Source organism: Nomascus leucogenys, chromosome 14, assembly GCF_006542625.1.
Source record: "Nomascus leucogenys isolate Asia chromosome 14, Asia_NLE_v1, whole genome shotgun sequence".
NCBI lineage: Eukaryota > Metazoa > Chordata > Mammalia > Primates > Hylobatidae > Nomascus > Nomascus leucogenys.
The window spans coordinates 13050368-13063666 of record NC_044394.1 but is presented as its reverse complement, the minus strand read 5'-3'; the positions used below and the strand labels follow the sequence as shown (position 1 = coordinate 13063666).

The following is a 13299-nucleotide window of genomic DNA, read 5'->3' as shown; positions in this document are numbered from 1 at the left end:
ATGGAAAAAGCTTTTGGTAAAATCCAACATGACTTCATGATAAAAGAAAAACCCTCAAGAAACTAGGCATTGAGGGAACATACCTCAAAATAATAAGAGCCATCTATGACAAACTCACAGCCAACATCATGCTAAATGGGCAAAAATTGGAAGAACTCTCCCTGAGAACCAGAAAAGACAAGGATGCCCAATCTCACCACTCCTATTCAATATAATGCTGGGAGTATAGAGCAATCACTCAAGAGAAAAAGTAAAAGGCATCCAAATAGGAAAAGAAGTCAAACTATCTCTCTTCGCTGACAATATGGTCTTATACCTAGAAAACCCTAAGGACTTCGCCAAAAGACTCCTAGAACTAATACATGACTTCAGTTAAGTTTCAGGATACAAAACCAATGTATAAAATTAGTAGCATTTTTTTACACCAACAACGTTCAAGCTGAAAGCCAAATCAAGAACACAATCCCATTTACAATACCCACACACAAAAATAAAATACCTAGGAACACATCTACTCAAGGAAGGGAAAGATCTCTATAAGGAGAACTACAAAACACTGCTGAAAGAAATCATAGATGACACAAACAAATGGAGAAACACTCCAGGCTCATGGAATACAAGAATCAATATCATTAAAATGGCCATACATCCTAAAGCAATCTACAGATTCGATGCTATTCCTATCAAACTACCAATGTCATTTTTCAGATAACTAGAAAAAAACTATTCTAAAATTCATATGGAACCAACAAGGAGCCTGAACAGCCAAAACAATCATAAGCAAAAAAGAACACAACTGGAGGCATCATATTACAGAACTTCAACCCATACTATAAGACTATAGTAACCAAACAGCACAGCAACAGTACAAAAACATACACATAGACCAGTGAAACAGAATAGAGAACTCAGAAATAAAGCCACACACCTACAGCCATCTGATCTTTGACAAAGTCGACAAAAATAAGCAATGGGGAAAGGACTCCCTATTCAATAAATGGTGATGGGGTAACTGGTAGCCATATGCAGAAGAATGAACTAGACTCCTACCTTTTACCACATACAAAAATTAACTCAAGATGTAACTGGGCAGCTTAACTTCAAAATACATTTTAAAACTTTTTTTTCCTTTCCCTTTGGATTCAAGACCTAACCTTGAAGCAAACTTCAGAAGCCTTTTCCCTTAGCCCGAAAATAGACTTCGTGTCCTTCCCTTTCTCACGGCATATACTCCCTTCACATTTATCTAACTGTATGCTAGTATCTAATTATGTGCCTAGTCAGAAGTTCTAGGGACTAATCTTGAGACAAACAGACCAAGCCTGGGGACCCAGCTGCAAAACTGCAGTGATAAATGCAAGGCAGCTAGTCCACAACCTTGCCATTGTTGAGATGACTCCAGCCCATGCTCCAGGTGGACTGGAACCCAAGAAAGCCAACAGAACAAGACACACAGACGTTGTACTCAGTACAATTCTTGCATGCCTTCCATATCAAGTTTTAGCTTTTTAAACCCTTGCCTTCCCTCATCAAAATTCAAAGTGATTGCTTTGGACAGGAATCAAGCCACTTCCTCCTTGCCAGCTTTGGAAATAAAGTCACTTTTTTTTTTTTTTTTTTGAGACGGAGTCTCGCTCTGTTGCCCAGGCTGGAGTGCAGTGACATGATCTTGGCTCACTGCAGCCTCTGCCTCCTAGGTTCAAGCAATTCTCCTGCCTCAGCCTCCTGAGCAGCTGGGATTACAGGCACGCACCACCAAGCCTGGCTAATTTTTGTACTTTTAGTAAAGACGGGTTTCACCATGTTGGTCAGGCTGGTCTCAAACTCCTGACCTCATGATCCACCCACCTCGGCCTCCCAAAGTGCTGGGATTACAGGTATAAGCCACCACACCTGGCTGCAAAGTCACTTTCTTTCTACCACACCTCCCTCTTGTTAACTGGACTCTGCAAGTAGTGAGTGACTGAACTTGCATGCAGTTACAAAGATGGGTTAAAGATTTAAATTTAAGACCTCAAACTATAAGAATCCTAGAAGAAAACCTAGGAAACACCATTCTAGAAATTGGCCTTGGAAAATAATTTATGACTAAATTCTCAAAAGCAATTGCAATAAAAACAAAATTGACAAGTGAGACCTAATTAAACTATAGAGCTTCTGCACAGCAAAAGAAGCTATCAACAGAGTGAACAGACAACCTACAGGATGGTAGAAAATATTCACCAACTATTCATCTGACAAAGTTGTAATATCCAGAATCTATAAGGAACTTAAACAATTCACAAAAAATCAAATAACCCCATTAAAAAGTGGGCAAAAGACACGTACAGACGCTTCTCAAAAGAAGATATAGAAGTGGCCAATATATGAAAAAATGCTCCACATGACTAATCACCAGAGAAATACAAATCAAAACACAAGAATATACCACCTCACACCAGTCACAATGGCTATTATTAAAAAGTCAAAAAACAACAAATGCTGGCAAGGCTGCAGAGAAAAAGGAACACTTGTACACTGTTGGTGGGAATGTAAATTAGTTCAGCCACTGTGGACAGCAGTTTGGAGATTTCTCTAAGAACTTAAAATAGAACTACCATTTGACCCAGCAATCCCATTACTGGCTATATATCCAAAAGAAAGAAATCTTTCTACCAAAATAACACAGGCACTCCCATGTTCATCACAGTACTATTCACAATAGCAATGACATGCAACCAATCCAGGTGCCCATCCATAGTGGATTGGATAAAGAAAATGTGGTATATATACACCATGGAACACTATGCACTCATAAAATCAAAGAAATCACATTCTTTGCAGCAACACGAATGCTGCTGGAGGCCAGTATCCTAAGTGAATTAATGCAGGAACAGAAAAACAAACACCACATATTCTTACTTTCAAATAGAAGCTAAACATTGAGTACCCATGGACATAAAGATGCCAACAAGAGAAAATGGGCACTACTAGAGGGATGGGGGTGAGAGGAAGGCAAAGGCTGAAAAACTAACTACTGGATACTATGCTCAGTACCTGGTGGTACTATGCATTTGTACCCCAAACCTCCGAATCATGCAACATACCCATGTTACAAACCTGCCTGTGTACCCCTGAATCTAGAATAAAAGTTGAAAAGAAAAAAAAATGGCCTCTTTTTTCAAGAAACACCATTTTTACTTGAAAGAATAACTGACAGCAACTATAGTTATTCAAACTGGGTATCTGGCAGACATTTTTTTAAACATAAACTAAGCATGCCCATCACTTCAAGAAAAACTGACAGCATGTATTTGCCAATGATAAAACTCAAGTTTTCAAGCAAAAATTTAATTTTGGAAAATTCATATCAACCACAATGGATGAGAGGCTTAGGTATATCAATGAATATGATTTTTTTAATCTTGTATAATGAACAATGTTTCAACTGTATGACAGCAAACCAATTTTTCCAAATAACCAATGTATGCTGTAACATTACACGTGTTAAAAAGCCATTCAAAGTGCAAGGTATACCAATAAACCCTAATGAAATATTCCAAAAAGTTCCTTGTGGTTCCAGATTCCATCATGCAGCTAACCTCTCAGAAACTACCATTTGTTGAGTTTTAGTGTAGTTATCAATTATCTGAAAATACTATTAAAATGCTTCCCTTTTCTCCAACTATGTATCTGTGGAAGGCTAGATTTTCTTCCTATACTTTCACAAAAACAACATATCACAACAGATTGAATTTAGGAACAGATATAAGAAATAAAGAGATCGAGGTAGTAATTAAAAACCTCCCAACATAGAAAAGCCCAGAACCAGATGGCTTCATGGCTGAATTCTACCAAATATTTAAAGAGGATGAACTCAGTAAAGTTGCAGGATACAAAATCAACATAAAAAATCAGTGGCATTTGGGTACACAAATAACTACCTATCCAAAAAAATCATAAAAACAATCTCATTTACAATAGCATCTTAAAAAATAAAATTCTTAACCAAGAAGGTGAAAGCTATGCACACTCTAGGAGGCCAAGGTGGGTGGAATGCTTGAACTCAGGAGTTTGAGACCAGCCTGGGCAGTATGGAGAAACCCTGCCTTTACAAAAAATACAAAAATTAGTCAGATGTTGTGGCACATGCCTGTAGTCCCAGCTACTTGGGAGTCTGAGGTGGGAGAATGGCTTGTGCCCAGGAGGTGGAGGCTGCAGTGAGCCAAGGTTGTGCCACTGCACTCCAGCCTGGATGACAGAGGAAGACCCTGTCTCAAAAAAAAAAAGATATGTACACTGAAAACTATAAAACATTGATATAAGAAACTGAAGGACACAAATAAATGGGAAAATACCCATGTTCATGGACTGGAATAACTGATATCATTAAAATGTCGATACTACCCAAAGCAAAATATGGATTCAACAAAATCTCTTATCAAAATTCCAATGACTTTCTTTATAGAAATACAAAAAAAAATTCTAAAATTCATATGGAACAACAGAACACATCAAATACCAAAGCAATTCAGAGGGGGGAAAAAAAAACAGAGTTGGAGGTATCACATTTTCTTGTTTAAAACTATATTACAAAGCTGTAGTAATCAAAACAGTATGGTACTGACATAAAAACTGACACAAAGACCAGCAGAACAGAATAGAGAGCCCAGAAATAAACCCAAACACATATGGTCAACTAATTTTCAACAAGGGTGCTAAGAGGACACAATGGGGAAAGGATAGTTTCTTCAATAAATGGTTGCTGGTGGGAGAAGTGAATTTCCACACACAAAAGAATGAAATGGACTCTTATTTTTATACCGTACATAAAAATCAATTCAAAATAGATAAAAGACCTAAACATAAGACCTTAAACCATAAAACTCCAAGACCAAAACACAGAGGAAAACCTCTTTGACAATGGCCTTGGCAAAGATTTTTTGGATATCACACCAAAAGCTCGGGCTACAAAAGCAAAAATAAATAAGCCAGGCACAGTGGCTCACATCTGTAATCCCAGCACTTTGGGAGGCCGAGGCGGGAGGATTGCTTCATTCCAAGAGTTCAAGACCAGCCTGGACGACACAGCAAAACCTGGTCTCTACAAAAAATTTGAAAATTAGCCAGGCATGATACAGTATGCCTGTAGTCCCAGTTACTCATGAAGTTGAGGTGAGAGGATAAATTGACCCTGGAAGGTCAAGGCTACAGTGACCTGTGATTGCTCCACTGTACTCCAGCCTGGATGACAGAGCAAGACCCTGTCTCAAAAAAATAAAATAAAATAAATAGAGACATCAAATTAAAAAGCTCCTGCACAGCAAAGAAAACAAATAACAAAATAAAACAGCAGCCAACAGATTGGGAGAAAATATTTGCAAACCATATATCTCATAAAGGGCTTAATATCCAAAATATATTAAAAGATTTACAAAACTCAATAACAGAAAAACAAATAACCTTTTCAAAAATTGGCAAAGGACTTGAATAGATCTTTTTCCAAAGACAACATAAAAATAGCTAACAGGTATATGAAAAGGTGCTCAACATCACTACTCATCAGAGGAATATAAGTCAAAAGTGCATTAAGATATCAACTCACACCTGTTAGGATGGCTATTACCAAAAAGAAAAGAGATGACAAGTGTTGGTGAGAGTACAGAGGAAAGGAAACCCCTGTACTCTGTTGGTGGGAATGCAGAATGGTCAGCCATTGTATAAAACTGTGCAGAGATTCCTAAATAAATTAAAAATAGATTTACCACGATTCAGCAATCCTTCTTATGGATATATACCCAAAGGAAATTAAACTACTATCTCATAAAAATATCTACACTCCCATGTTCATTGCAAGATTACTCACGATAGCCAAGATTTGTAAACAACCAAAGTGTCTACAAATGGACAAATGGATAAAGAAAATGTGGTAGGTCTGTATACACACACACACACAGACACACACACACACACAGAGGAATATTATCCAGCTTTTTAAAAGGGGGAGAGTCTGCCATTTGTCACAACATAGATGAATCTGAAGGACATTACACTAAGTGAAATAAGCCAGACACAAAAAGAAAAGTACTGCATAATCTCATTTATATGTTAAAAAAAAAAAACCACAGTCAAATACAGACATAGAGAATAAAATAGCAGTTACCAGGGGCAGGAAGGGAGAAAATGAGAAGATGTAGGTGAAAGGATACAAAGTCACAGATACATAGGCTCAATAAGTCTAAATATCTAATAGATAACATGAGGGCTATACTTAATAATGTTGTGCTGCACTTGGGATTTTTGCTAAAAGAGAAGACTTGAGGCATACTAAAAGTACCTAAAATGAGCATCTATGTGAGACAACAGATATGTTAATTTGCTAGACTATACCAACATCTTCACTATCTATCTATCTATCTATATCAAACCACCACGGTGAACGCCTTAAATACATACAATAAAATTTAAATAAATAGAAATAGATAAGAATCCAGCTCATTTCTGCAGATCTCATTAAGCCGACATTAACAAGACTTGCAGAAAAGTGAAACAATGACACTCTTCTTACTAAATATTTTTGTTCTTGAAGAATTATTACTCATAAATATATGCTATTATGTTAACATGTAATTAAATTTTTAAATACACCAGTATTTTTTAAATTTTTGTTTTAATTTCCAATATAGTAAATAGATACTTACAACCCACATTTTAAAAGCTATTTGGGGTCCTTAATTTTTATGAGCTTAAAGGGGTCCTGAGACCAAACAAAGTTGAGAACTGAAGATACAGGAAATTACTACACAAAAAACGAAGAACATATGATAGAGCAAACGAGTTTCTGGGTTTAGATTCAGGGGGTATGTGTACAGGTTTGTTACATGGGTATATCACATGATGCTGAGGTTTAAGCTTCTATTGATCCTGTCACCCAAATAGTGAACACAGTACCTGACAGGTAGTTTTTCAACTCTTGCCCCCTTCTCTCCTTCTCTCCTTTTGGAGTACCCAGTGTTCCCATCTTTCTGTCTGTATGTACCCAATGTTTAGCTCCCATTTATAAGTGAGAACACGCAATATATGGTTTTCTGTTCCTGTGTTAATTCACTTAGGATAATGGCCCCAGCAGCACCCATGTTGCTGCAAAGGACATTTCTTTCTCTCTTTTTTAAGGTTGCATAGTATTCCATGGTACATATGTACCACATTTTCTTTATCCAATCCACCATGTATGGGTTGAGTTGATTCCATGTCTTTGCTAATGTGAATAGTACTGCAATAAACATACAAATGTGGGTGTCTTTTTGTTAGAACAATTTATTTTCTTTCAGGTAAATGCCTAGTAATAGAACTGATGAGTAATGGTAGCTCTAAGTTATTTGAGAAATCTGCAAACTGCTTTCCAGTGGCTGAACAAATTTACATTCCCACCAACAGTGCATAAGTGGTCCCTTTTTTCTGCAGCTTCACCAACATCTGTTTTTCAGTTTTTTAATAATAGCCATTCTGACTAGTGTGAGATGGTATCTCATTGTGATTCTGACTGAGCAAACAAGTTTTAAGATGGAACAGACAAAGGCAAATGACTTATTGAATTGTAGATTTAATTTGAACTTGTTATCAAAGGAGAGAAAAAATTCTCGAAGTTTAAGTTATTTTAATCAGGCTTTTAAAAGCATACCATGAGAAGATATAATCAAGAAGTACTTCAATTTTATGAGACTATTTATTTTAAGAATCTTATTGTTTGGTACCTAAAAATGAAGACAGACAGGAACAAGCCTATAAAGCACTTTTAAGGGATACATGTACTTCCTCTGAAACCTCTTCATTATAAATGATGTAGAAGAGAATAAGGAGAAAAACTATTTAAAATGTAATTATTTCTATTATTCTAACTGCTAAGATACAGAATAAGGTGCTGAGTAAAAACAAACTCCATACATTAGTTGCAAGACTATTTTGTTATTTAAATCACTGGTAATATTACCATCTTGCGGCAAAATCCAGTATTGCAATTTTGAATGACAGAATCTTAGAAGTGTTTGCCATGCTTTTTTTTTTTTTTTTTTAAGATGGAGTCTCACTGTGTCGCCCAGGCTGGAATGCAGTGGCGTGATCTCAGCTCACTGCAACTTCTGCCTCCCAGGTTCAAGTGATTATCCTGCCTCAGCCTCCCAAGTAGCTAGGATTACAGGCATGAGCCACCATGCCTGGCTAATTTGTGTGTGTGTGTGTGTGTGTGTGTGTGTGTGTGTGTGTGTGTGTGTGTTTTAAGTAGAGACAGGGTTTCGCCATGTTAGCCAGGCTGGTCTAGAACTCCTGACCTCAGGTGATCCACCCGCCTCGGCCTCTTTTGATAAAAGACAGTCAAGTATTTTCCTCTTCCATACCCACCACACCCACATGCCAACCAGAAGTTAAAAAAAAAATCTTTAGCATTCTGTAATAAATAAAACAGTGACTAAGAAAACAGAAGTCCAAGGGAATGTTATTTAAACAGAGAAGGGGATGTCCCAATGAAATAGTAGTTTAAAATTAAAGTATAGCCAAAAACCCAACTGATGAAAAATGTTTCAATGTGTCAACAGTTAAAACTGCCAAGACTAATTCTTACAGAGCAAGATTATACTTTATAAATGCAGTATTTGATAAAACTTGTATTTGGTAATTCAACATTCATTGTTAATTTATTCATTTTTATATGTTAGAATTGCTGCCACATGTAAATTCTCACACTTTGTAACAGAAGTACAAGCATCCTTACAATGTTCTCTTCACCTTGGCCCATGTAATTTTCATGTGAATTTTCCCAAGCATGCAAAGAACTATCTACTTATTACTGATAATCTAATCCAAAATCTGCCCTCGCTTCTTACAGACTATTCTGCTGAATTTCAGCTAAACCCAGTAAAACTTGTTTGTATGTGAGTATACATTTATATATACACACGAGTAACATAAGATTATAAGAATCAGAGGAGAAAGAAAGGAATCAAGCATACAAGGATAGAAAACTCTAAGTTTTATCTTTTATTAGCTAGTCCCTTCCAGTTTAAATTGATATGCATAATGTGGACAAACATTTCCCTTAAAAGCAGAAGTCTAGATTTGCTAAGTCCAACAATAAAGATAAATGCACATGATCGATTTCTAGCCATCATTTTATATATCCAAAACAGTGAGGTAACCTGAATAATCTCCATATTCTGAACTCTCCATTTTGCTCCCAATACATCAGATTTATAATACACACAAAAAATAAGAGAAAGAGAACACACAAACTTGCAAGCACTCACCTTTCCCTCTGCCACTTCTAATCCTTGACTAGACCCAATCAAATTATCTGAAATTACCAATGGGTGCTCCCAACAGCTGACAAACTATGTGACTTTCCTCTAAAGAAAGACTTTATCATCTTTGTAAAATTTAATATTTAAAATAACAACTAGTTTGAATAACCTGAGTTTTTAATCAATAATTACATGAGGCAATGATTTATACTGTGTTCATTTAATAGAAATGATCTAGGTGTCCAAGCCTTCTCACCCTAAGAACATTACCCTGTCTAACTGAAAAACATTCCCAAATGAGAATTTGTTCTGAAAATACTAACAGTACTCATTTACTAATGGTATCCAACCTGTTGACGATTGCAATGTTTGGTGCAAGCTGTGTGGCAACTGAAGAGTAAACAGAGGTGATTGGATGCTATTTCTGAAGAAGTCTTCTGTTGCTTTAGACTGCAAAACCTTGGTTTCCCAGAGCTGCAGAGGAAAAAAAAAAGTTTACTTTAAAAAATATATACATATATAATGATACTTCTCTTTTTTTCAGTTTCTTAAAAACTAACTTGTTATCCTGATGGCACAATGAATAAGTACTAAACTATAATTTGAGAGATCAGAACTATATCAGTTTTGTATGCTGAAAAAAACAACAAAAGACAGGAAGAAAAAGTTGTATCGGCTACAAACCTGCTTCAAGTCTTTTAAAACTTGTTCCTGTATACCTTCTTCCGCAAATAGATTCCGAACTCTTTCAATTACATCTTCAATTACAGATCTGTAGAGTTGAGGCTACATAAAAGCAATTGTTAAAGTTTTATTTTATTGTTATTTATTTTTTGTTTATTTATTTATTTATTTTTGAGATGGAGTCATGCTCTGTCACCCAGGCTGGAGTGCAGTGGCACAATCTCAGTTCACTGCAATTTCCACCTCCCGGGTTCAAGCAATTCTCCTGCCTCAGCCTCCTGAGTAAGTGCGATTACAGGTGCATGCCACCACGCCCGGCTAGTTTTTGTATTTTTAGACAGACGGGGTTTCACCATGTTGGTCAGGCTGGTCTCGAACTCCTGACCTCGTGATCCACCCGCCTCGGCCTCCCAAAGTGCTTGGATTACAGGCATGAGCCACCACACCCGGCCTGTTAAAGTTTTGACTTCTCAAGTTTGAACATATTTGGCCTTAAAAGATATGCAGTGTATACCTTCTAGTCTTCTAAAGTCACCATTAAAACTTTTACTATGTACATTCCTATTCCCAATATAGTCTTAGCTTTCCATAAATTGTGTTAGCTTCAGACCCATAGTCTCAGCCTATCTACAAGACTGAATTACAGGACTACAATAACATATGAGCTAATAATCTAAAAGACGTATGGTTATTGTCATGTTACTTGCCTTTTGTGTCAGTATTTAACCTCCCCAACTCCTTTTAAAAGGGAAATTAATGTAAGTCAACTAGAAATAGACCTTCTGTTTTCAATTTACCTTTTTATCAAAGTGGCCAAAGGAGAATTTTTTAGGGTTCACTATATTATTTCCACAAATATAAATAAACTCCGAGCCATAAGACTGGGGTAAGCACTTAAAATAGAGCAATTAAAGCTCATCTCACTTCCAAAACACACAAAGTCCAAAAAATATATATTCTGGACCATTGTCAAATACAACTGCTCCAAAACGGATTTCCTACCAGAACCTAAGAAGGGCATCCTTACCCATCCACAGTGTGCATACTGAAGAGAGGAAATAACACATTCTAAAATACCTCCTAGTCAAACATGCCATGACAATGAAATTAAGCAGATTTCTACCCAGATTAAACACTAATTATAGCAACAAAAAAGAGGGTATGTGAAAAAACTCAGCCCTTCAAATCTATATAAACTATGCCCCCAGGCCAAAACGGCAATGCTATGTGCTGACAATATTGACTTAGTGGAAGTTCCACGGGCAAGAAACAGCAAAGCAGGAATTTAGTTGAGTTGCTCTTATTTCAAATTGCTTAAGCAGGCCAAAATGAAAATTGTGGCACTCTAGGATTGCCATTTCACACTACCCACTAAATAAATACTCTTAAATATTCCTGTTCATGCCAAGAGTAGCTATGCTTTTTTTTAATTTTTTTTTTTTTTTTTTGAGACAGAGTCTTGCTCTGTCACCCAGGCTGGAGTGCAGTGGCACAATCTGGGCCCACTGCAATATCTGCTTCCTGGGTTCAAGTGATTCTCCTGTCTCAGCATCCAGAGTAGCTGGGACTACAGGCGTGCACCACCTCACCTGGCTAATTTTTTGTATTTTTAGTAGAGATGGGGTTTCACCATGTAGGCCAGGCTGGTCTCGAACTCCTAGGCTCAAGTGATCTGCCCACCTCGACCTTCCAAAGTGCTGAGATTACAGGTGTAAGCCACAGTTCCCAGCCCCTAAGAGTATTTAGTATTTAAAGCTATGCTTTAACCCTTCTAAAGACCCAGGGTAAGCCTATATGAATAGGCCAATCAGTAACATTTAAATAATGTTATTCACAAGCACATGCATTAAGACTAAATGCCCCTAAATTAGTTGCTTCTTCTAAAACAGTTTATCCTGATAAAGGCATACTAAATTGATGCTTCAGTGGTAGTCCCAGCTAGTGTGATCACGCTTAACACCGAAGGAAAAAACTCTTAGGGCTAAAAAATCTTAACACAGCAGTAGTCAAAAAGTACCCATTAGAACACAATTTTTCAAAAATCAAAATAGGTATTGAACATATTTTCTCTTCTAGGACCACAGACTTTGTATTGCTTTCCCTGTTATCTTTATTAAAACTATGTATAGTCCATCTTAACTCCTCTATTTAAAACACAGACACTCCTTCATAGAATTCACAATCAGATAAATTGGCATACCTAGTAAGCTTATATTCAGTCAGAGCATAGGTATTTTATGTATCTTAAAACACACTGTCATAAAACAGATATAATTAAAGTAGCATGTCTCTAAAAATGGAGTTTTTATACTGCATATATAATACCCCGAACCCATAAAATTACACAGATCTGGACAAGCACACTGCCTTTCACGAAATGTGAAGTCTGTTGAGATGAATTGGTAATAAAGATGAATTCTTGATTTTTGTTCTTTGATTCAGGTTTTTATAATTGATGATCTCATAAGTGCCACTGAGACTAGAAATTCTCACTGTGCAAATTAAGTGTCCGTTAGGGGTAGGAGGGTAATGTAGGTTGTACACTTAAGCATTAAGTTGTTAAAGGACAACGAAATAGGCGGGTAGGCAAAGACACTAAAAACATTTGGGGAGGTAACATGAGATATCACATTGTTATTTCAAGCAGTAAATAATACAGCTTGGAATTAACAATGTCCACAGTAAAATTAACACAACCGAACTTGGAGGTTTTCTAGCATCTAGGAAACGAGCAGGGTTGAGGATGAGTTCCACCTCTAAACACCCCAACTAGATAGCCTCAGTTTGGGTGAAAAGAGAAAAAGGGCACTTGTTCTTTTGGCGGGGCTGGCCCAACTTCCTGCTGAACTACTGGCCCTCATCAGCTTCCTCCAACACAGAGGTGAGGAAGAGCCCCAGCCCCTAAGGAAGAGAGAGGGTTTATGACAATCTGTAAAGTGTCAGGGGGAAATAAAAGGGTGTGCAGGGTTCGGCTGCCGTGAACCCGGAGTCCCAGGGCGCTCCCTCTGCACAGAGCCTGAGGTCCTCCTTACCACCGGGTTGAGGTAGGCCATGACAGCACCTCCAGCACCTGGCCCTTGGCGCCTGCGCGGCACGCCGTGCACGCGGAGGGAAACACTGGGCACTTTTTGAACGATGTACGTCAGGTGCGCAACCGCGGAGACCGCCGAGGGCATGGCTGGGCAGAAGAGAACGTTAATAGATGGAGCGGGCTTGAGTGGAGGAGGGGATCAAGGCGGAGAGGCGGTCGGCCTGTGTCGGAAAAGAGACCCGCTAAAACGCATGGTTAGGTTGGGTCAAGCCGGCTTTAGGTCGTTCACAGGTTGTTTCCTCAATCTGTGAA

The 13299-nt window shown here is 37.6% G+C and overlaps 1 protein-coding gene across 2 annotated transcripts in view; it reads right to left on the bottom strand.

Moving 5' to 3' along the window:
- GTF2A1L (general transcription factor IIA subunit 1 like) overlaps positions 1-13098 on the bottom strand; it is a 59564-nt gene extending 46466 nt beyond the window's left edge. The window contains exons 1-3 of one of the 2 annotated variants that reach the window (XM_003262363.3): positions 12989-13069; positions 9957-10058; positions 9623-9746 (exon numbers count right to left, since the gene is read on the bottom strand). In XM_003262363.3, the coding sequence (XP_003262411.2) occupies positions 9623-9746; positions 9957-10058; positions 12989-13009 (247 nt within the window). In that variant the 5' untranslated portion in view covers positions 13010-13069. Of the gene's footprint in view, positions 1-9622; positions 9747-9956; positions 10059-12988 lie in introns of both variants that reach the window. The other variant, XM_003262366.3, reaches the window with a different exon arrangement.
- Between the last annotated feature and the right edge of the window lie 201 nt (positions 13099-13299).